Source organism: Anguilla anguilla, chromosome 16 (assembly GCF_013347855.1).
Source record: "Anguilla anguilla isolate fAngAng1 chromosome 16, fAngAng1.pri, whole genome shotgun sequence".
Taxonomy (NCBI): domain Eukaryota; kingdom Metazoa; phylum Chordata; class Actinopteri; order Anguilliformes; family Anguillidae; genus Anguilla; species Anguilla anguilla.
The window spans coordinates 34217020-34240946 of record NC_049216.1 but is presented as its reverse complement, the minus strand read 5'-3'; the positions used below and the strand labels follow the sequence as shown (position 1 = coordinate 34240946).

The following is a 23927-nucleotide window of genomic DNA, read 5'->3' as shown; positions in this document are numbered from 1 at the left end:
ACCACTGTCCCAGCGGAATTAAAAACTGAACTGAGACACCGCTGCCAAGCCTACCCCAACCCTAACTCAACCCTAACTCAACCCTAACCATAATCTGAGCACTAAAACCCAACTGAAACCATTGCATTTATTACACATTTTGAATGGTGATAGATATACAAGCTACTAGAGAAATTTTTTGGTTCATTCAAAATCATTAACAAACCCATGTCCTAACCTTTCTTCAAGCTGCTGAACACAACCGTAAACTTGCCTCAACCCTCAGACTTACGGTTTTCCTAACCCTAACCCTAGTTTGAGCCCTAAACCCTAACTGAAGCCATTGGTACCTTTGAAAACATCAGAAAACCCATTTAAAATGGATGGAAAATACGCTAAATATGATGAATACAATTATACAAATGCAAAATAATATGCTTCAGGTCATTTAAAATACAAAAATGTTTTCCCTAAAAAATATGCATTTATTACACATTTTCTATGGCCATAGGTAGACATGCTACTAGAGAAATTTTTTGGTTCATTCAAAATCATTAACAAACCCATGTCCCTACCTTTCTTCAAGCTGCTGAACACAACCGTAAACTTCCCTCAACCCTCAGACTTACCGTTTTCCTAACCCTAACCCTAACCCTAACCCTAGCTGAAACCTAGTTTGAGCCCTAAACCCTAATTGAAGCCATTGGCACCTTTGAAAACATCTGATTACTCATTTAAAATTGATAAAAAACAAACCAAATATCATGAATACAATAATACAAATGCAAAATAATGTGCTTGAGGTCATTTAAAAAACAAAAATGTTTTCCTTAAAAAAATATGCATTTATTACACATTTTGTATAGTCATAGGTACACATGCTACTAGAGAAAATTTTTGGTTCATTCAAAATCATTAGCAAACCCATGTTCTAACCTTTCTTCAAGTGGCTGAACACAACCGTAAACTTGCCTCAACCCTCAGACTTATCGTTCTCCTAACCCTAACCCTAACCCTAACCCTAGCTGAACCCTAGTTTGAGCCCTAAACCCTAATTGAAGCCATTGGTACCTTTGAAACCATCAGAAAACGCATTTAAAATTGATGGAAAATACGGTAAATATGATGAATACAATAATACAAATGCAAAATAATATGTTTGAGGTTATTTAAAAACAAAAATGCCTTCCCTAAAAAAATATGCATTTATTACACATTTTGTATGGTGATAGATATACAAGCTATTAAAGAAATTGTTTGGTTCATTCAAAATCATTAACAAACCCATGTCCTAACCTTTCTTCAAGCTGCTGAACACAACCGTAAACTTGCCTCAACCCTCAGACTTACCGTTTTCCTAACCCTAACCCTAGTTTGAGCCCTAAACCCTAACTGAAGCCATTGGTACCTTTGAAAACATCAGAAAACCCATTTAAAATGGATGGAAAATACGCTAAATATGATGAATACAACAATACAAATGGAAAATAATATGCTTCAGGTCATTTAAAATACAAAAATGTTTTCCCTAAAAAATATGCATTTATTACACATTTTCTATGGCCATAGGTAGACATGCTACTAGAGAAATTTTTTGGTTCATTCAAAATCATTAACAAACCCATGTCCCTACCTTTCTTCAAGCTGCTGAACACAACCGTAAACTTCCCTCAACCCTCAGACTTACCGTTTTCCTAACCCTAACCCTAACCCTAACCCTAGCTGAACCCTAGTTTGAGCCCTAAACCCTAATTGAAGCCATTGGCACCTTTGAAAACATCTGATTACTCATTTAAAATTGATAAAAAAACAAACCAAATATCAAGAATACAATAATACAAATGCAAAATAATGTGCTTGAGGTCATTTAAAAAACAAAAATGTTTTCCTTAAAAAAATATGCATTTATTACACATTTTGTATAGTCATAGGTACACATGCTACTAGAGAAAATTTTTGGTTCATTCAAAATCATTAGCAAACCCATGTTCTAACCTTTCTTCAAGCGGCTGAACACAACCGTAAACTTGCCTCAACCCTCAGACTTATCGTTCTCCTAACCCTAACCCTAACCCTAACCCTAACCCTAGCTGAACCCTAGTTTGAGCCCTAAACCCTAATTGAAGCCATTGGTACCTTTGAAACCATCAGAAAACGCATTTAAAATTGATGGAAAATACGGTAAATATGATGAATACAATAATACAAATGAAAAATAATATGTTTGAGGTAATTTAAAAACAAAAATGCTTTCCCTAAAAAAATATGCATTTATTACACATTTTGTATGGTGATAGATATACAAGCTACTAGAGAATTTTTTTTGGTTCATTAAAAATAATTAACAAACCCATGTCCTAACCTTTCTTCAAGCTGCTGAACACAACCGTAAACTTGCCTCAACCCTCAGACTTACGGTTTTCCTAACCCTAACCCTAGTTTGAGCCCTAAACCCTAATTGAAGCCATTGGTACCATTGAAAACATCTGATTACTCATTTAAAATTGATACAAAACGAACTAAATATGATGAATACAATAACACAAATGCAAAATAATATGCTTGAGGTCATTTAAAAAACAAAAATGTTTTCCCTAAAAAAATATGCATTTATTACACATTTTGTATAGTCATAGGTAGACATGCTACTAGAGAATTTTTTTGGTTCATTTAAAATCATTAACAAACCCATGTCCTTACCTTTCTTCAAGCTGCTGAACACAACCGTAAACTTCCCTCAACCCTCAGACTTACCGTTTTCCTAACCCTAACCCTCACCGTAACCCTAGCTGAACCCTAGTTTGAGCTCTAAACCCTAATTGAAGCCATTGGTATCTTTGAAACCATCAGAAAACGCATTTAAAATTGATGGAAAATACGGTAAATATGATGAATACAATAATACAAATGCAAAATAATATGTTTGAGGTTATTTAAAAACAAAAATGTTTTCCCTAAAAAATATGCATTTATTACACATTTTGTATAGTCATAGGTAGACATGCTACTAAAGAAAATTTTTGGTGCATTCAAAATCATTAACAAACCCATGTCCTTACCTTTCTTCAAGCTGCTGAACACAACCGTAAACTTCCCTCAACCCTCAGACTTATCGTTTTCCTAACCCTAACCCTAGTTTGAGCCCTAAACCCTAATTGAAGCCATTGGTACCTTTGAAAACATCAGAAAACCCATTTAAAATGGATGGAAAATATGCTAAATACGATGAATACAATAATACAAATGAAAAATAATATGTTTGATGTCATTTAAAAAACAAAAATGTTTTCCCTAAAAAAATAAGCATTTATTACACATTTTCTATGGTCATAGGTACACATGCTACTACAGAAATTGTTTTGTTCATTCAGAATCATTAGCAAACCCATGTTCTAACCTTTCTTCAAGCTGCTGAACACAACCGTAAACTTGCCTCAACCCTCAGACTTACCGTTTTCCTAACCCTAACCCTAGTTTGAGCCCTAAACCCTAATTGAAGCCATTGGTACCTTTGAAAACATCAGAAAACCCATTTAAAATGGATGGAAAATATGCTAAATACGATGAATACAATAATACAAATGAAAAATAATATGTTTGATGTCATTTAAAAAACAAAAATGTTTTCCCTAAAAAAATAAGCATTTATTACACATAATATGGTCATAGGTACACAAGCTACTACAGAAATTTTTTTGTTCATTCAGAATCATTAGCAAACCCATGTTCTAACCTTTCTTCAAGCTGCTGAACACAACCGTAAACTTGCCTCAACCCTCAGACTTACCGTTTTCCTAACCCTAACCCTAGTTTGAGCCCTAAACCCTAATTGAAGCCATTGGTACCATTGAAAACATCTGATTACTCATTTGAAATGGATGGAAAATACAGTAAATATGATGAATACAATAACACAAATGCAAAATAATATGCTTGAGGTCATTTAAAAAACAAAAATGTTTTCCCTAAAAAAATATGCATTCATTAGACATTTTCTATCGTCATAGGTATGCATGCTACTAGAGAACAACGGGTCCAACGTCAGCTGCCACCCTCCAAAGCCTGCCCACCAATCACAAGACAAGCAGCCCTGTACCTGCACAAACAAAGCCAGGTGATTGGCTTTGAAAACACGGGATTAGCGTGGCGGAGTGGATCAGAGACAGCTGTGACATCAGCGACAAGGTCATCGAACAGAGACTCCGCAAACGCTGAGATTGCTTTCTCGTTAATTATCTTTCCGCATGACCGTTTCATGCACCTCACTTAGTCAGGACTGAGCAGCATTTCAGTCACAAAACACTGAAGAATTCATTTAATATGTAAAATGGGTTGTTCGCGTTTGGTTTTTGCATGAATTATTTATACGCCCGTGATATCCGAAAAGCAATCAACACCGGCGTCCTTCTGACTGAAGTTTATAGGTAGTTGCAGATAGATTAATTGGCACAGATGGATTTATTTGGGAGATATTCTGTGCCAGGTGCATCTGCCCATCCCTGGTTTTAATCATGTTTTACCTGAGCCTATTTACAGCAGGGAGCCACAACCCTGGTCCTGGGTAGCTGGACGGTCTGCTGGGTTTCATTGTGATTGGCTGCTGGTAATAACCCTGCTCGTTTGTTGGGTCTGAATTGGCTGTGGTTTTAAGATGAAAACAAAAAAACCAGCAGATCCTGTGGCTCTCCAGGACCAGGGTTGAGAACTCCCGATATAAAGTCTGTGTTGTCTATTGCGAGATATTCTTCGAAAATTCTATTTAATTCCTAAACGCACAAGGCCATTGTCATGCCCAAGACATAATGATCGCAGGCATCTTGAGTCATATTAGTTTTCTTTCATTTAATGGATCACATTGTGCAGTCTCTTGCAACTGAAATTCATTAACCGCCAAATCAATAGTATCACAGCATTTTACTTCGAAGTTGAAGACCTCAAGGGCGTTTAATCGATCGCAGAAACACTGATGCAATTGGTGAATTAAATGATGAAGACCAGGTCCCCGCCGGAATAGGAAGGAACTGACAGGTTGTATACGGATGGGAGACCTGTGCATAATTACAACCTCTGATTATCTGAGCGCTGTTCCCCAGGAGCCAGTGTGCAGTAATCAGAGTGACAGATGGAATCAATTGGCTGGTCTGGCCTGCGGCCTCAGCATCCTGAGGTAACATATGATCCAGGGAGCAGGCTCAGAGACAGCCTCTGGCTGCATCACTGCAGGACAGGAGGGACGAACTGCCCAAACTGCATCTGCTCTACTCACTGCTCAGAGGCAAAGAGCAGCAACACACACACACGCACACACACTCTGCATATATGGACTCACAAACGCAGACACACACACACACACACTATACACTATACACGCACACATACACACACACACTATATGCTAACACAAACAAACACACTATGTATACACACACTATACTCTCTTACACACACACACTATGCATACAAACACATACACACACACAGTGATCCATCCACACACAAACACACTCACACACAGCGACCCCTCCACACACATACTCTCTCTCTCTCTCACACACACACACACACACACACATACACACACACACAGTGACCCCTCCACACACACACACATATACACACACACACACACAGACCCCGCCACACACACACACACGCGCGCGCTCTCACCCGGCCCGTGATGACGTTGATCTCCACAGCGAGCAGCAGGCCGTACAGCAGCACCAGCAGGCCCGTGAGGCAGAAGCGGAGCTGGCCCAGACCCACGCCGTGCGCGTTGTACTTCGCAAACTTGATGGTCTTAGTGACGAAGGCCAAGACCCAGTAGATGAGCAACGCTGTGGGGGGGGCAAGGGGGGGCAGGGGGGCAAGAGAACACAAGTAAACCAAATTGATCAGGGATAGCCTTCCCTCACCAGTTCAGCTCTGACACTGATAGAGAAACTCAGCAATCCAGACTCAGGCTAACGCTCTGTTAGCACTGGTCTCTACCTCAGTATCTGTACACCTGATGGTCATGCACCAGTTAGCCAAGAAACACAAAGGATCATGGGAGTGACTCCTGATGGGTTCAATCCTGCCAGAACCCCCCATCCACCCCCTTTCAACAAGCAACTTTGGTTCTGCTTGGAAACTATTTCTTTTCTTTTTGGACTAATGGACTTTTTTCCCTTCAACCCTAACCGTGTGAATAACCCTGGTCTCCAACAACAACTTCCGAATCTCCAATAAACGCCAGAACAAACTTAGATTGCAAGGAATCAAACCCTCAAAACTGTTAACTGAAGCTGCGCAGTTTGCAGGAACATTTAATAGACCATGTAAAAATTAATTTTGTGATACCATTATCTCACAGAGAGAGGCCAGTTGTTGGTGGGGACAGTGAGAGGACATACTCAGCTGTTGGTGGGACAGGGAGGGGACATACCCAGCCAGCTGTTGGTGGGACAGGGAGGGGATGTACGCAGCCAGCTGTTGTTAGGACAGGGAGGGGACGTACCCAGCCAGCTGTTGGTGGGAAAGGGAGGGGACATACCCAGCAGGAGTTTGGGGAAGTTGGACGTCTCGATGTTGTGATAGTAGATGATGGATGTAATGGCGGCCATGAAGGCCAGTCCTGCAGGCATGTAGAGGTGCAGGTGGTGAGACTGAGTGAACCTGGAGAGAGAGAGAGAGAGAGAGAGAGAGAGAGAGAGAGAGAGAGAGGGAGAGAGAGAGAGAGAGAGAGAGAGAGAGAGAGAGAGCAGGTTAATACATACGCAAGCAAGCACCCATGCACACACACACACACACACACACACACACACATGCACACATACTCACACACAAACTCACATAAACACACACACACACACACACACAGTAATAGGTACAGCTGAGACAACAAGTCACATGACAGTTTAAATATTATGCCTCTTGCATTGAAAAGCAGCAGATAAGATCCCAAAGAGATAGCACCCTGTGGTACACAGTAAACACTGCTGCTAATGTTAGCAGCTAATGAGCCTTATTTTAATGCTACACACACATTTTTAAACTTCACCTTTCAAGCTGCCTGATACTGATAGCTAATACTACTGCGCTTGCTCCCTGGTGACATTGCTAATTCGGTTAGCTGCTTAGTGACCCATGATTTGTCGTCATTCACAGTCAGAATACATCCACCGTGTGTTATTATCGATAAGCTAGTGAATGATAACGAGCAGCAAATTGGGGAGACGGAACACTTCCTGTCTTGTAAATCTGGTTTTTGATTGTTCCTCCTGAATTACAAGAATATCAAGTTTAAATCAGGATTAGCGATTAGCATCCAATCCGCCTTTAATTGCGACTTTCTCCTCCGGCAGGTCCGTGAATCTTCCTGAATTTTAAACTAAATCATTTTAATTAAAATTTTCATCACTAAATAAACTTCACCACTAATCTCAGATCTAATCAAAGTATTTTAATAAAACCCCATTAAGCATGAAATGTACAACTGCATATAACCAAATCTCTGTGTTGTAACTACAATGATCTAATCCAAACACATTAAAGTCAATTACCCACCACCTGCGGCTTTTTTATTGGCTTAAGTCTTAGATTAAATTCGAAATTGTTTTAATATCGGGAACCAAATTAAAAATTAATTACCTTTCAGGGAATGAATAAAAATGCAAACATAGGCTGATGCAGGGTCTGTAACACAGGTCCTGAGGAGCCACAGACTCAACAGGCTTTCATTTTGCAACTCTTAATTACCTAATTAATCAATTAGAGCAGCTGATTACGCAGTTTACTCACTTCACCCGACTACTTGGGTCTGATTTTTAAGGTGAAAACAAAAACCAACAGAACTTGCGGCTCATTCAAACTCATTCAAGGACTCAGCTAATGCAGTCCAGAGACCCATTTTGGGTTCTGGAACACAGTTTAGGAAACAGTTTAAGCAGCCTACTGTAAGTTCACACCAGTTCAGACCAGAAAGAACCAATAACCACTACTTAGCGGCAATAAAATTTCCATTAGACACTGCAAATGAACCGCAGAACAAAAATATGAAAATGAAAATATAAAAACCTGGTTGCAGCAAACAGCAGGGCTAACTTACATTATAAGCAACCACACATTCAGACTATTAACTTATGTTTTATGACACGCATGAGAGTACACAACGATGTGTATAGTAAAGAAACAACACCAGCTTAAACAAAAAAGGAAGTAGAGACCTCAGTCGGACTCTTTTTGACGTTAAGGACCGGGAGTTTGTATGCAAAGATGGGCTGTTGTATGAGCTCTTCACAGGCAGCCAGGAAGTAGGAGTGATGTTTTACTCTTCAGCCTCCTTCCCACGAGCACACTTCTGCAGTGTTTTAGAGTGAGTCAGGCTTCACACTGACTGTAGCAGGTTAAGAGCACTGTGCGTGCGTGGAAAACACATTAAATTTTCAAAAAAAAATTCCCCATGCGTAAAATAAGTCCAAAATAAGGCGACGGCATTGGTAGACTGGCCCACACTTCGCCCCCAGGGTGGTAAAAAGCACTCTGCTTCGTCCCCCCCCCCCCCCCCCTGGGACCCCTACGCAGTCTGGACTGACAGACAGTGGAGGGAGAGCTCGGCATAAACCACCCGCAGCTAAAAAAAAAACATTTTATACACGGCAATGAGACGCTCTGCCAGTGTGGAGCCAACGCCTCAGAGTCTGCTGGTTCGGACTGGAGATGAACAGCATGAATAAATACAGACAAGAAAGGGTGAGGAGGTTTTAGAGAGGGAGGGAGAACATTTGAGAGAAAGAGGGAATGTTTGTGAGGGGGCAGAGAGGGAGAGAGGATGTTTTTGGAGAGGGAGGCAGAATGTTTGAGAGAGGGAGAGAGGATGTTTTGGAGAGGGAGAGAGTGTTTTAGAGAGGCACAGGGGTTGTTTTGGAGAGGGAGAGAGGATGTTTTACCAGAATGGATTTTTCTGGGCTGGGTCTGAACAGCTGTTCTTTCATGCAGAAAGCCAGGAAGCAGATGATGCTGGCATTCGTGATTGACGGTGCACACACTGATTAAAACATGGGGCGGGGGGGGTTTCTAGCCATTACCCAGCATGCAAATCTGCTCCACAGGGGCGAGCAGTCTTAAACAAGCAGCCCCGTATCGTCCACACAGTCCCATGCAGGTCTCTCCGTTAGAGCTGGCCGCGAAAAAAAGACGGCCAAAGTGGCCAAACTCCTGCCCCTGGAGAGCTGCTGGGTCCGCAGGTTTCCGTCGTTAATCGCTTAATCAGCCAATTTAAGCAGCTGATTGACTCACCTCTTCTGGTTCCTCGGGGCTGAGTCTTAAGGTGAAAACAAAAACAAACAGGACCTGTGGCTCCCCAAGTGGAAGAGGGAACAGGACTGAGCTTCCTGATCTAATAAGACTGATTCACCTCTTCTGGGCTCCACCTGAGCTCCCCAACCCTGCCGCTGGAGCTTCCAGGTGTGAGTGTGGTCTCGTTATTGTCCAGTACTTAAAAGGTGAATTAAAACAGGTGGTTACACAGGTAACTCACCTCACCTGGTTCCTCGTGTCTGACATGGTTGTGAAATTAAAGACGCAAACCTTACGGTTCCCCAGGACCAGGACCGAAGACTGATGTTCAAGGGGTTTACTTGTGTGTCTGTTTACATGCCATACGTGAGAGAATAAAGGGGGGGTTTGAGTTGGGATTGCGACCTTACTTCCGAGCGGCGGAACGGACCGGAAACTCACCCGTCGGAGACGATGCCCTCGGCAATCTCGCACACCAGGACGAAGAGCAGGACGAAGGTGAGGATCCAGCGCAGGTTGTGTCCCGGAAAGTGCAGCCAGGTGCTGTGGTGGATGTGCACCTTGGAGCTCTGGCTGCCCCACCCTGCGGGCACAGACAGGGGGCGCACTAGAGCACAGAGCCACGGGGAGGCAGTGGAGAAGCAGCCACAAACCCCGTCGCCGCATCCTTAATCTACCGGACTACATCACAGTGGAGCGGACAGACAGTGCAGACAGACTGACAGTACAGAGAGTGCAGCAAACAGACAGCAGACAGACTGACAGACAGATAAAGCAGCAGACAGTCAGACAGATAAAGCAGCAGACAGTCAGACCGATGACAGACAGTGTAGACAGACAGACAGACATACAGGCAGACAGACAGAACACAAAGCAGACAGAGAGACAGCCATGCTCTCTCTCTCTCTCTCTCTCTCTCTCTCTCTCTCTCTCGGACCACGGCCTAACAGGTTTATGCGTGTCTGTTTCAGTGTGCTATATATGAAATGATGAAATGAATAGATGTTCCAGTGAGGATTAAGACCTCATTTCCGATCAGTGGAATGGACCGGAAACTCCATCTGATTTAAAGCCCTCATGACTTATTTTGCTTCGGAAGTAAATCATTTACATTTGAAAGAAATCCTAATCTCATTTACTCAACAGACATGGCTCACCTTAGTCACAGACATGCAAAAAAAAAAAAAAACCCACTCTGGTAGAACAATGCATATCTGATCAACTACCTTTGCACTACAGACAGGTGACAAATTAAAGGAAAAACCTGGAAAAATGAGAGGAGATACATAACAAATGCAGATGATTCCATACAAGTGTACTGCATGATACAATTGAGTAATTACTCCTATCATGCTCTGTATAAAAATTTGGATCAAGATGGCAAGAGGAAAAGATCTAAGTGACTCTGAAAGAGGGTACATTATTGGGGCACAGATGGCAGGAGCTTCAGTCACAAAGACTGCTCAACTGGCCAGTGTTTCAATAGGAACACTGACTAAAGTGAAATCTGTATTTAGATCTATAGGAAAGACATCAGTAAGTAGGGTGGGAATTGTGTTGAAAGTGCATATTCGATGGCTGTGATGCTCGTGCATTAGTGCGTAAGGAAAAACAGAAGAGCAATTTTCCACTGGTGACTAAGAATGTCAATGCAAGACGTGATCAGACTGTCAGCACAAACAGTCCATCGTCAGCTACATATTATATTATAATATATTATAGTAGGATTGCATTGCATGAAGTTCTCATTACAAAGATGAATGCACATTTGAGAGTTCAGTGGTGCAAAAAAGGCACTGGTCTACAGAGATGTGGACAATAGTGATATGGTCATCCCACACCATATTCTCGACAAGCGGGCAAGTGCATGTGTGGCGTACACCAAGAGAATGGTACAGGCCTGAACGCTTGACCCCTACAGTGAGGGGGTCCAGTGGCTCTGTTATGCTGTGGGGGCATTTTCCTGGCATGGTTTGGGTCCACTTGTCCCCTTAGAGGGAAGGGTCACTGCAAATCAATACAAAGTTATTCTGAGTGATCACCTTTATCCTGTGATGAAACATTCTATCCTGAAGTGATCTCTTCTCATCCACAGGGCACGAGGGGTCACTGAATGGTTTGAGCAGTATGAAAATGATGTAATTTTTTATGATTTTGGACCGACGTGTTAGACAGTGCAGTCCACCTCCGTCATTAAAACACCAAATGAGTGAATATCTTTTGGAAAAATTAGTGTTCCATCCCTCTAGTAGAGTTCCAGAGTCTTGTAGAATCTACGCCAAGGCGCATTGAAGCTCACCAAACAGTTTACTAAGACACTTTATGTTGGTTTTTCCTTTAATTTGTCACCCGTCTGTATATGCCTATGGCCTAAACCTGCATATGCAAAGTGCATTTTCACCAAGAATAGCCTATATCAGGCAGTATGCCATACACTGCAGTGAGTGGGAAATCTGGGAGCTTTAAATAAACAGTAGCTCTAATGCTTGTCACTGTCACACCAGATCTGTCAGCCAGTTTACTTGATGAGAAGTGAAGGACCTGCGCCACTTTCTTAGCTTCTGCCTGTAAACTTAACCTACTTCATTCTGTTAATGACAGTTTCTACGGGCGTACACAAAACTGAAATGTGCATAAGTGCACATCCACTGCTGATATTTAATTACAGGCATTTAGCAGACGCTCTTATCCACAGTGACTTATACAACTTGTTACACAGCATTTACATTGCATCCATTTATACAGCTGGATGTATACTGAAGCAATGCAGGTGAAGTACGTTGCTCAAGGGTACAACGGCAGTGTCCTGCCAGGGAATCGACCCGGCGACCTTTAGGTTACAAGCCCAGCTCCTTACCCATTACACTACCCAGCACATCCAGGCTCTTTCTAAAACAAAACACTGATACCAGCTCTGAGCACACACAGCTAGTCCCAGTCACATCCTGGCTGTGCCGTATCAGGGCCACCGTATTAGCGACGTTCCCGCTAGCGAGGAGGGCTCAGTTAGTAACGACCCGGCTGCCGAACAGACAACACGACCAGGAGGTCCACGGCCGGGTCAGAGAAGAACAGGGCAGTAACACAACCCCGCAGACCATGATAGCTTCAACCTCTGCTCTGCGAATTCTGACGCGAAGGTCACAGTTGTTCGTCAAAAATAAAAACACATCCGCCCCCCCCCCCCCACCTCCCCACAGTCGTGGTGTCATTCCCCACATTGATTAGACACCCCTCAAAACGCTAAGAGTCTCACCACACATTCCTCGGCTGCCAAGCTCCACGCAGAGCCTATAGAGGCCGACAGTTAAAACCGTCTCTTAATTAGAAACGCGCACGTGCGCTTTGAACCTACGACTGTAAACCGGGTTTATTTTTATCCAACATTAAGAGCAGTTAGAGACAGCTCTGCCGTGTCATTTTTAATCTTGTCGCAGCAGCATCGCGTCATCACGTCCTGAGCAACCCGGGCGGACCCTGTGTAGGTACTTCACTATTTCAGCTAATGCAAAAGAATTTCTTTATGTTCATTGTTTGGAAAGTACTAAATCAAAAAAGCATCTGCGCCTGGAGTACAACCACAAAAACACCAGGAAACCAGGCCGAGGTCAAAGGACCTTATACATAACACCACTGCTCTTTAGACACTAATACAATGCCTACAAATGGCCAAGTTTTTTTTTTTTAAGAAACATGCTTTGTATTTGTTTTCACTGACATTCTGAACAGGATTCAGATTTACGTTATTGTACATCTTCAGTTTAGTAAAAATCCATTCCTTGATAAACAGGCAGGGATCAGCAGAGCTTGTGTACCCAGATGTGACCGGCACTGAAAGAGTTAAAACACTTCAAATTTCTATTTTGGCCCAGATTGTCCCTTAAGCCTCCTTCCCACTGTTCACAGGCTGGGCTGTCCTAAGGGCGTTCGTAGGGGGGGGGGGGGGGGCGAGGGGGGGGGGGGGGGGGGGGGGGAGGCGCGGCCGCACCCCCCGGCAGGCCGGCTGTGACTCACCGATGAAGAGGATGGGGAAGGTGATGAAGAGCAGGAACACATGGGGCACGACGGTGAGCGCGTCCAGGAAGCAGCCGTTGTTCAGCACGCCGCCGTCCACGTTGTACGCCGCCGAGCCGTTCTCGTTGCCGCAGAACGCCAAGGACATCCTGGAGCTGGGGCTCTGTCCGGCCCGGGAGGGGGGGTGTGGTGAGGGGGGGGGGCGGCGGCGGCGGCGGGCAGGTGGAGGCGAAGACGCGGAGAGAGAGGAGGAAGAGGAGGGGGAGGAGGAGGACACGGAGGAGAGAGAGGAGGCATAAAACAAAAGAGGAGAAAAAAGAAAAGCGTCCTCAGAACGTCACTCTCATCCTCAGTGAGTAATCCCTCTCTTCTTTACATCGTTGCCGTGGTGATGCCGGTGGCGTTGACCATGCATGTGTGCGCGCGCGTGTGTGTGTGTGTACGCGTGCGTGTGCGTGTGCGGGTGCGGGTGTGAGGTGTGGGGTGAGCCGGTCACAGTCCAGTGGGGGTGTAGCTGCCCTTCCTCTTCTTGTGCTGTCTAAGCAGAATTTGGGGTGCGGAGGAACGCCCGCATCGCATGTCCCCACCCCCTCTCACCGGCATCCTTTTCCCAAAGTGCTCCGACCTCCGTTTAGAGCAACGCGCGCGCACACACACACGCACACACGCACGCACACACACACAAACGCAGAGGGGTAAGCACGAGCTGCCTCCCGTTCCTCAGGTACGCATTCTATTCCGAGCCCTCAGCGCGCAGCGAGACTCCAGAGGTGACCTTGCGCAGACGGGATGGAGGTGTGTGTGTGTGTGTGTGTGAGAGAGAGAGAGAGAGAGCAGGAGAGTGGGTTATCCGTGCCGGCTTATCGAAACGATGCGATGTGTCCTTGCAGGAAACAAACAGCGCAGGCAGACCTGCTGGAGGTGGCTGAGCGAGAGAGAGAGAGAGAGAGAGAGTGAGAGAGAGAGAGAGAAAGAGGAGCGTCTGCTCTCTGTGGGTATGTGACTGTAGCGGTGGTCTCTCACGTCATAAAGAGAGAGCGAGAGAGGAGAGGAGAGAAGAGAAGTGCAAGAGATTGAGAGAGAGAGAGGAAAGGAGAGGAGAGAAGAGGGAGGGAGAGCAAGAGAGAGAGAAACGTGCAATACATGTGAAATTATTATTGTGCTTCATGCACAGAGGAGAACTGGGTAAATACAGAAATCGAAGCAGAACTGGGTAAATATAGAAATCGGTTTCACTTCTGACTTTGAGCAGGACGTGAATGAACGGCAAGTGAACCACATACTGTAGAAAACCTGACGGTGATGTGCATAAATAAATGGACAGACTTTGGGGGCTTATCAAATATAAATGAAGCTCTGAGCTGCGATTCACACAGCTTCATAGCCAGAGAGAAAATTAGGTCATTTGAAAACTTGGCACACTGAGATTTAAAATGGCAAATTAGCCCTTTGAGTAGGTTTTCGTGGAATGTTTTTCTTTTTTAAATTCCAAGTGTTCTAGAACTCCACGGCTTTCCTTTACCAGCAGCGATTGTGACATCAGCGTTAGAATGTTCAGCTAAGAACATTCTAACGACATATTTGCGATCTTACACTGTAAATGGTCGACAGTGCTGATCTGACACACCGACACAATGGCGCAATGACACAGTGTGTGTGTTTCATGTCATGTGATGAGCACAACTGCAGGAGAACATAGAAAGCCCCCCCCCCGCCCAAAGACCCTCCCGTCCAGGTATGGTGTCCATCGCACAGTACATGACATGCGACCCACGCATGCCACAGGGTTGTAGGTCTAGGCAGGTGGACACAGGCATGCATGCTACAGGCATGGAATCGCATGCCAGTGAACCATACAAGGTCTCACTTCCAGCGTGACCCCCACATCCCACCACAGAGCACCCTTAGGGTTTGGAATGTACCATAGAAGGTGGGGTGACATTGCCACACACCCCTAACAAATGTCTTTTCCTCCTCTTCCAGGAACTTCCTGTACGTCAGCAAACTGGCGCCCAGGTGGAGTATTGATGCTGTGGGATCCACTGCCCTGGGATTACAGATTAATGCCCTTGAAAAGATCGCCCACCCAGGGCTTTTTTTACCCACACATTTAATGAGGACGTGATAAGGCTTTTGAGGATAGAATTACAGCAGCACTCAGCACAAAAACAGCACTAAAACCTTTAAATAACACGTCTCCTTAATTAGCTTACACAAGGGCATTTAAAGAGACCTGGGTCAATTATGTATGAGAAACTTTTTGGCAATGCTATTTATGCCCGAAAAGAATTGGCAAAACTCCAGCAGATGCCTGAGAAAATTTTTGATTCGTCATGTTACTAACCAAACCCTATGAATCATGGTTCAGAATATTCATGAAGACAGAAGAGAGAACTGAGAAACATCTGCCATCTGTCGGAATTTTACTGACCCAGATCTGGTGCCCACCCAGTCGCCAGAATAAAAAAACCCTCTCTCAATGACCTCAGTTTCACTCAGATTAGAGAGAGGGGTCAAAGTTCAGGGCTGGCCAATTAAATGCCTGCTTCAGGACAGCACCGCCCACTTTGTATGGAGTCCAGCTGCAGCTGCTGGGCAGGGGACTGCAGGGTGATGGTCACAGAGGTGCAAAATTGGGCGTGGCCAACCAAATCTAGCAGATGGGCCCACATTTGTGGGCTGATTCTCTTCAGTGTGCTGCAGCATAGATGGCCAGGTGGCCACATAATTAGATGAAATAACTACAGTACTTACACAACAAAACTTACATAACAAATTAAGGCAAAACAAAACATACTAAGACACTTTACAAGTTGTCTAATAAAGAAGCTGGACCCTGGCTGTCTGCTTTTGTGTCTGACAGCAGGTGAAAACCTCTTCATAATGAGAGCCACCAAGCTCCCTACATTCACCCGGCCAGTTTTCAGAGGTGTCCGTTAGACTGCTGTTCCGCAGTCCTGGGCCTGGGCAGAGGGTGTGCCAGAAGTCTTTGGGCAGAGGGTGTGCCAAAAGTCTTTGGGCAGAGGGTGTGCCAGAAGTCTTTGGGCAGAGGGTGTGCCAGTTTCAGGCCAAGAAGCCCAGAAGCCAGGTGAGCTAAGTGCTGAGTTACAACCATGACCAAAATTGAGTACCACCGTTCGTTTTCTTGTTTTCTGTCTTAGTGGTCTTTTTCAGCACCTTAGGTGTTGGTTTGATTGTTATCATTATTATTAACTATTTTATAATGAGGTGCACTTGTTCAGGATGTCTTGCACCGCTTGTGTGATCTATAAGGATATATCATCCAGACGGACACTGTCTGATGTCGTCTGGATTAAGTACCAAGCTGAGGTGCACAGTGAGGGCCTCACACCTTAAATCAAACCTGCCGGAGCTGCAGAAACCTGAATCACCCAGGACTATGGACTATGCCACACTGCTGACTCCATGTCACGTTGTCATGCTTCAGCGACTACACATTTAATGCTAATTTGAGTATAGCCGCGCGACCAGGGCAAAGCATGCCCTCCGGTCAGAGAACGAACTAAATGGCGCGCTCGCAGGCCGGTCTCCATGGTGATGTCGAAGGGATTGTGGGGAACTGAAGCCCGAAAAAAAAAAATCTTCAGAAACGCCTCGGTGCGTCGCATTAAAGTGAAGCTTTCTAGTAAGCAACGAGCACGCACGCACGCACACACGCACGCAGGCGCGCGCTAATGTAGGCGAGCAAGCTCTGGCGCGCACGCACGGATCACAAACAGCTGACAACAGCACAGTAAACGGCGAGAAAGGGCAGCCAGTATATAATAACCAGTGACAACTGAAATACGAGATTACCATTATTTTTCAATAACTCACATAGCAAGGCGAGATTGCATGGAGTACGCGGTCAGCTTTGATAGACTATATGGCACGAAAGTATGGGACACCTATATATAATTGCACATTACATTTTAGACACACACACACACACACATACATATATATATATATATATACATATATATATATATATAATGCGTATTTCCTTTTGTTCTCAGTAGGACTTCATCCAAAATCATAGAAGAATAAAGATAATTGAATCATGTTTTCCCACTGAAATATACATGTTTAATGGATGAGAATCGATCCGATAGCGTTCCCGCGATGCAGTGGGATACGATAATGAAATGGATTTCAGGCTTTGAGGTGATGCTCTGGGTCGTAGGCCTGGACCTTAGACTTGGATTTTATTCACCTCCTTTAATGATCCATCACCCACAACCCTCAACCAACATGTAGGGTAGTAGACCGAAAAAGAACACAATTACAGTGCCAATTTGTATTGTGAATTTTAAAGACTTCCGAGATCAAAGAAAAAAAACATCATAAAATTTTCGCACATCATAAAATTTAAAACATTAATAAAATGAAAAAAGAATAGTTTACAACAAGGCATTGAAACCTTCATTTTAAACCAGAACTGCGAAAGTAAAAGTTGACTATTATCCGGGAAAGAAGAAAAGATATGACTTTGATGCCTCAACCAAAAAAAAAAAAATACCACAACTGCTTCTACTAGAACTACAACAACAACAACTACTACTACTAAAAATAATAATAAACCATTGAGCCTTGGCCTATGCTTTATTCACGATACATTGTAGCCTATGTGATGTATTGTTGCAACTCTTAGATATGACTGCTTTTCAAAAGCTTCCGTGTCAAAACGTAATTCACGAGAAAGAGGAAAGACAGAAGAATCAACCACTTGTACAAGAAATTTACGAAAAGTGAGTGACCGTTCACAAAATGTATAAACGTTACATTCCAAATGACCCATTTCCATTTTCACAGCCGCAGTCGTTCAACGGCTACGATCAATAAGCCACGACGAACCAGAACCCCACATTGTAAATCAATCATCAAGCAGCGGCACCAGCCACGTGGAAATAAACATTTAAAATGGAGGCACCTACCGGTTTGTATCGTTGTAGCATCTTGATTTCCAGACGCCTGACGTTGCCACAATAACGTTCATAAACTACTCCAAGTATGGCTGTAGTCTCCCCATTTGAGCGCCACACTCTTTCAGCGCAGAATCAATGTTGTGAACTACAAGAAGCGTTTCGCATCGTTTTCCCTTACAGTTACTGCGGGACTACAACGGACATATATTATAACAGATATATTATTTTCAATTTGTGTCAGAAGTGTTCAAAGAGAAAAATTAATCCACGCCGATACGGAAGGCGGGTTCGCTATAAAGACAATTTTTTTTGCGAGTACATCATTTTAACCTGATGTTGAGCACGCAGGCACGCACACACGAACAAAAAATAGTTTAAACAGTCGGGAATAATCGATGGTTCCTTGAACCTTTAAGATCCTCCCCATTTGCTCTTGGTAGAACTGGCCATGGTGCTGAAACGAAATTGAGCGCAGGAAGAATTGGAAACGACCCACTTCGTGGTTTTGAAACCCAGCGTTGGCATGAAGCTCTCAGTTTACAGTTCGACGTAATGCCCGGACACATGATTATCACGTATGACAGTACATTCGAAACCTATATTCGGCGCCAGTGGACGAAATTCTGCATTACATAATCATCTAAAATAATACACATCCATCCATTCAAATGCATTCGTATCGAATCCATACACATTAATAGTTTAACTGACATAATTTCATAACCATACTGTTGATTATAAAGTTACTTATCGGCCATGCAAATATGACAATATGAATGAAACAGTTATTTGCCTGGACTGCTTTTTTAAAAATCTAAACATACAAATATTCGTGACTACCGCACGATGCAATATTTTGACGTATGAAAGCTAGCTATTTAATATAAGCGAACAGTATTAAACATGGTTCCTAAACCTAAAAATAAAACTCACACCGAAATACATCGGGCACAGGTGAATACAATGACAGTTATATACCCAAGTACATAACGGACATTCACATCACTGTAATAGTTAGAGGAGCACCACTTCCCCCTGTTGGCGATCCATTGCAATGCAACGTTGTCCAATCCGAGGTGTTCAAATTCAGAAAACCCTCCAGCTGTGGTTTGGACGGGTTTTCATTTTTGCCGTGGCAACCAGCCAAAAACATCCCTTAACCTAAATGTGAATCCCGCGCCCCAAGAGACCTGTATCCCCCAGACAGCCATGCGCAATACACCAACGTCGTTTTACAGCATGAAGGCGTAAATCATACAATGAGATTAGACGTTTGATAAATTATTTCAGTGTAACCGGTACACAATAAACTCACGGCAGCTAAATGCATAAAATATAATATGGTTAAAGTGATACTTTCAGATAAATAAAAACACAAGAATCAGGAACAATTCGACATTTGGCTTGACGTAAACTTATATGTAGAACGTATAGCATTGGTTCTGCACAGACAAAAAACGAATATTTTTCTATTTCTAGATTAGATATTTCAGGGTAATTGTGGACTATTAAACAACCAGACCTGAATAAAACATGCAATAATGAAATGTATTTCATATTCATAGCGAAGGAAAAATGTTGAAGGGATGGACTGCAATATAGTTTTACCACACGCTTGTCACTGAGGTGCTTGGATTAGCTTCACGGCTGATCGTTACTGCGTGCGTTGCACATTGTATTGGTCAGTAGTAACCAACCCTGTTCCTGGATATCTACCATTTAGTAGGTTTTCATATCAAACCTAATTTGGCACACCGGGCTCTACTAATTTGCAGCTCAATGCAGACATTAATTAGCTGTTGAATGAGGTCTGGTTTATGGTTCGAGTGAAAACCCACAGGACGGTAGATCTCCAGGAACAGGGCTGGTTACCACTGGTTTAGGAGAATGGGAGAGGTCAGTTGGTTACGCGTGCGAGATTCACCGCTATCTAGCGACGACCGCTAATCGATTGGTCACCCGTGAACTTCGTGCTTAATCCGCATGGCCTTCCTCAGGTTCATTACTGCACGAGCTTACTGTAGTCAGCGGCGTTAAAAGAAGTAGCTATCCGGAGATACCATGTGTTAAGGAGGAGAACTGCGGACGTCTACACTCTCCAGAATCGGCGTGGGGCGTCCGCGAGAACGCAGCTGTCGCAGTTGCAGATGATTGGACATTCCAAATCAGGTTGGGAATTGGATGCGTACAGCCCCATGTTGGACGATAAATTTATATTAAAAGCAATACACAATGTCATAACGTCACAAACAATCAAATCAAATAGCATACTAATTAAATATCTTCCCAATCCTATTCAGCCTAATTGCAATTACACTGCAGCACACAAATGAAGACTGATCATGCAATGACGATTAGCAACATTGGTGATGACTAGAAAGACACAGGTTTCTGGCAACACAACAAAGGCAACTGCACCTTTTCAGTCCTTGCACGTCTTTATTGATTCTGAGTGCACTAATTAATCCCTTTGTCACTGAAAATCAGTAACGTGATACAGGGTGCAAAAGCATCCATAAACAATCAGACATAACAGGGCTACAGTAATTACACCACTAGAAGATTTCTGAATCAAGTGCATAAGACTTCTAACATATTTCAAAATTACAGAGAAATCATGTGTGAGACCAGTTTAGCCTTTGGGAATCACTGAGATTCATTTTAAAGGAAATTGTTCCAGCCTTGTGATTATTGTCTTTTAAAAATAAATCCCTCGTTATCAAAAAATGGCAATTAAATGTTTGTGGATTTACTGATTTTTTTAAATTAAAAAATGTTTTTTTATTTAAATTTTTTTTTTTTACAATATCAACATATGCAAATGCCACACACTGGAAATAGAAAGTGAAGAAATGCGAGGACTGGTTATTTATGCGCTGATTCATTTTGGCAAAAGAGAGAAAAGCTGACCACCAGGCGGTCCAGCCAGGCAGTGTTACACAGACGAGGCGTTCGGCCCAAACTCTACTTCCCCCCTCCAGCAGCGCCCCGCGACGCAGGACAAACTCATTACCAAGGAGAGGGGAACGGGCGCAACGTTTTCATACATGCCACCATGCCACAGACAGATCACTCCAGGCACAAAACTAGCCCTCACATACTGCATGCTGGTTCAAATGTAAGCACAAATAGCGATGCGTTTGGATACGATCCAGGTCCCTTGCGTTTTAATCCTCCAGGATTTTGGCGATTTTGGCGGCCGTGTCATTCCTTGGTGGGTGGAGACGGTCGCATGCATGTGATGTATAACGGAGCACAGGCTCCTTCTGTAGTGTTCTCATGCTAGCAGTATAGGGTTAGAGGTCACAGGTCAGGGGTCAGGGGTCAGTTACAGCTGAAGCAGGTAGCCTTGTCAGCGCACAGACTAGCGATTGCACGTGTTAGGCTGGTCTTCAAACCACTGCCATCGTGCAGGCCGCCATCTTGGAGAAAAATCTCCAAACACGTCTAACAGAGTTCTCTGCAGGTGGCATCATCGTGTACATACCGACCTTATCTGGACCCATTTTGAAAAAATAAAATTTTAAAATTTTAATTAATTTTTTTTTTAAAAAGCAACATGAATGTGGTGACTGAAAACGGTGCTCCTCATTGAACATCGTCTCCATGGCAGGTGCCCAGGGGAGAGCCTCAGAAGAACGTCCTGCAGGGAAAAAGAGGAACAAACAGTGGGGTTATTCAAGGTCGCTTCCAATGTCTCTCTCTCTCTCTACTTCACGAGCAGTGAGACAAAGGCACACCACGCTTCTGAAAGTACAGGGCATTTTTATTCTCTCTCTGTGAACAAAGAGAATTATTCTGTGATTTTGTGAGCATTTCTGAATGTAGAATGGAATTTTTGTGCACACAAACATACCATACTGCCAAACAATACCTGGAATCATTGACACGTAGAGCATATGATTTTGAAACATACAACATCTTACTTGTCATTCTACCTTGGGTTTGCTATATTCAGCTCAGTTCAATTATGCTTACGTTTCCAGATTATTCTTATTATATCTTTATGTAGTCAATTCAGCCAGGATATCTGAGTGGCAAAAGTATCGTAGTGCTATAGAACAAGAAAATAACACAGAACCAAGAGTTAAAGACTTAAAGGGCACCTTTAAGATTAGAAAACCCGGGGAATATGTTTGGCTGGCCAGGCCATACCAAGCATTTTATATATACGCAAGTCTTGTAACGGCCACTGAGTTAATGTTTTGCATGTAAAAAAGTTTCTATTCATTTCAAAACAACAACAATAATTATCATCATAATTATAATAATAAATAAATAAAACTGATGATTTAACATGGTTTTAGGTAAGAGACTGAGGAGCCCTTTAAGATGAGAAGCCTGGGCAGCGACACACGATGAGACTGAATCTCATCAGTGACTGAAATCCACCTGTATGAGTCACAGCATGTAACAGTGCCTCATCAGAGACCAATCAGAGCCACCGTTCGAAGGTGGAAACAGCTCTGCTGCAGCCAATCAGCTTCAACAAGAAAATCTGTCGAGGGAACCCATGGCGGAAAAAAACTTCCATGATGGCCTCCGCAAAGACGTCATCACTGTAACACTCGATCATGTAGAGCTGAAACCAACAACCGCAGAATTTGCGCTACGATCCATACTGTGGTTTTCTGATATTTAAAAAACTACACTGGGTTTTTAATGCCTTTTTGGTGTACGTGTCTCAATCCATTCTGCCCTAGATCTTTCAAAATTAATGTCTAAGCAAACCATGCTGTAATTCATGTCTAGGCAATATCTGTAAAGTACTGTAAGGATGACCTAATGTAAGATTGAAACAACAAAGGAAAGCTATAAATATATACAAATACTTCAAACCATTATGAGCTTTATTAAGATGCCCCATCCCTCTGCAGACTACACTTAATTTAATAATGTTCAGACAAAAGATCCATTTGCAAAACTGAAATCCATGTCTGTCAATTTAGCAGTCAACAGAATAAATCTAGAAATGGAAACTTTTCAGTGCCAAATGAAACCTAGATTAATTCAATTTATATTCCTTTACTTTTGCTTTCGAGAAACAAAAAAATGGGGGGGACACACCAAGTCTGACTTTGGAGACTTTGCGTAACTGATTTTAAAAAGTAACGTTCATTTTAAATTTTAGACAAACTGCAATGCAAACAAGGCAAACCACAGTACGGCAAGTCTTCAAGGACAATTCAAGGACAAACAGCTACGCGAACAGACAGAATTCAGACCATTCGCGTGTTAATAACTCCAGGATTCCGGCAGCTGTGGTTGTTCCTGGTGGGCGGAGTCTGTCACATGCGTGTGCATACTGGGACATGCTTCCTCTGCAGCGTCTCATGCCAGGGGTCAAGGGTTCAGGGGTCAGGGGTCAGTTACCCTCAGGCAGCTACAGCTGGAGCAGGTAGCCTTGTCTGTATACAGAGGCACTGCCTTCAAAGACCCGTCTGTTTGCAGGGGGGCTGACTGAGGGAGACTTGGGGCTAAACAGACGACAGGTTCACCACATTACTGCTCGTTCACTCATCGTCAAACTGGGGGGGCAGGGAGGACCTGGGAAACTGTTGACACTGCCAACCCCCCCCCCCAAAGCCCCCCCCCCCTAAAAATACCCACATGAATTTAGAATGATCTGAAATTATATCATTTCACCACGTTTATACAAAGAGCTCCAAATGATATTTTGCCTCATGCAGGTTTTTAGGTCATTTTTGTGGTTTCAGATGAAGATGGTGT

General features: G+C 43.4%; 2 protein-coding genes and 1 long non-coding RNA gene across 5 annotated transcripts in view; 1 reads left to right on the top strand and 2 right to left on the bottom strand.

The window, feature by feature from the left end:
- abcc8 (ATP-binding cassette, sub-family C (CFTR/MRP), member 8) overlaps positions 1 to 18984 on the bottom strand; it is a 98921-nt gene extending 79937 nt beyond the window's left edge. For all 3 annotated transcript variants that reach the window (XM_035396035.1, XM_035396036.1, XM_035396037.1), the window contains exons 1-5: positions 18207 to 18984; positions 13270 to 13432; positions 9697 to 9838; positions 6512 to 6633; positions 5647 to 5813 (exon numbers count right to left, since the gene is read on the bottom strand). In XM_035396035.1, coding sequence (XP_035251926.1) covers positions 5647 to 5813; positions 6512 to 6633; positions 9697 to 9838; positions 13270 to 13432; positions 18207 to 18227 — 615 coding nt within the window. In that variant the 5' untranslated portion in view covers positions 18228 to 18984. The remainder of the gene's footprint in view (positions 1 to 5646; positions 5814 to 6511; positions 6634 to 9696; positions 9839 to 13269; positions 13433 to 18206) is intronic.
- Positions 13494 to 23732, top strand: LOC118215348. Its single transcript, XR_004762808.1, has 3 exons — positions 13494 to 13621; positions 15253 to 16357; positions 21811 to 23732. It is a non-coding gene; the product is annotated as an uncharacterized LOC118215348 (long non-coding RNA).
- Positions 20617 to 23927, bottom strand: part of ush1c (Usher syndrome 1C) — a 45460-nt gene continuing 42149 nt past the window's right edge. Inside the window, exon 22 of the mRNA XM_035396038.1 lies at positions 20617 to 21840. Coding sequence (XP_035251929.1) covers positions 21828 to 21840 — 13 coding nt within the window. The 3' untranslated portion in view covers positions 20617 to 21827. The remainder of the gene's footprint in view (positions 21841 to 23927) is intronic.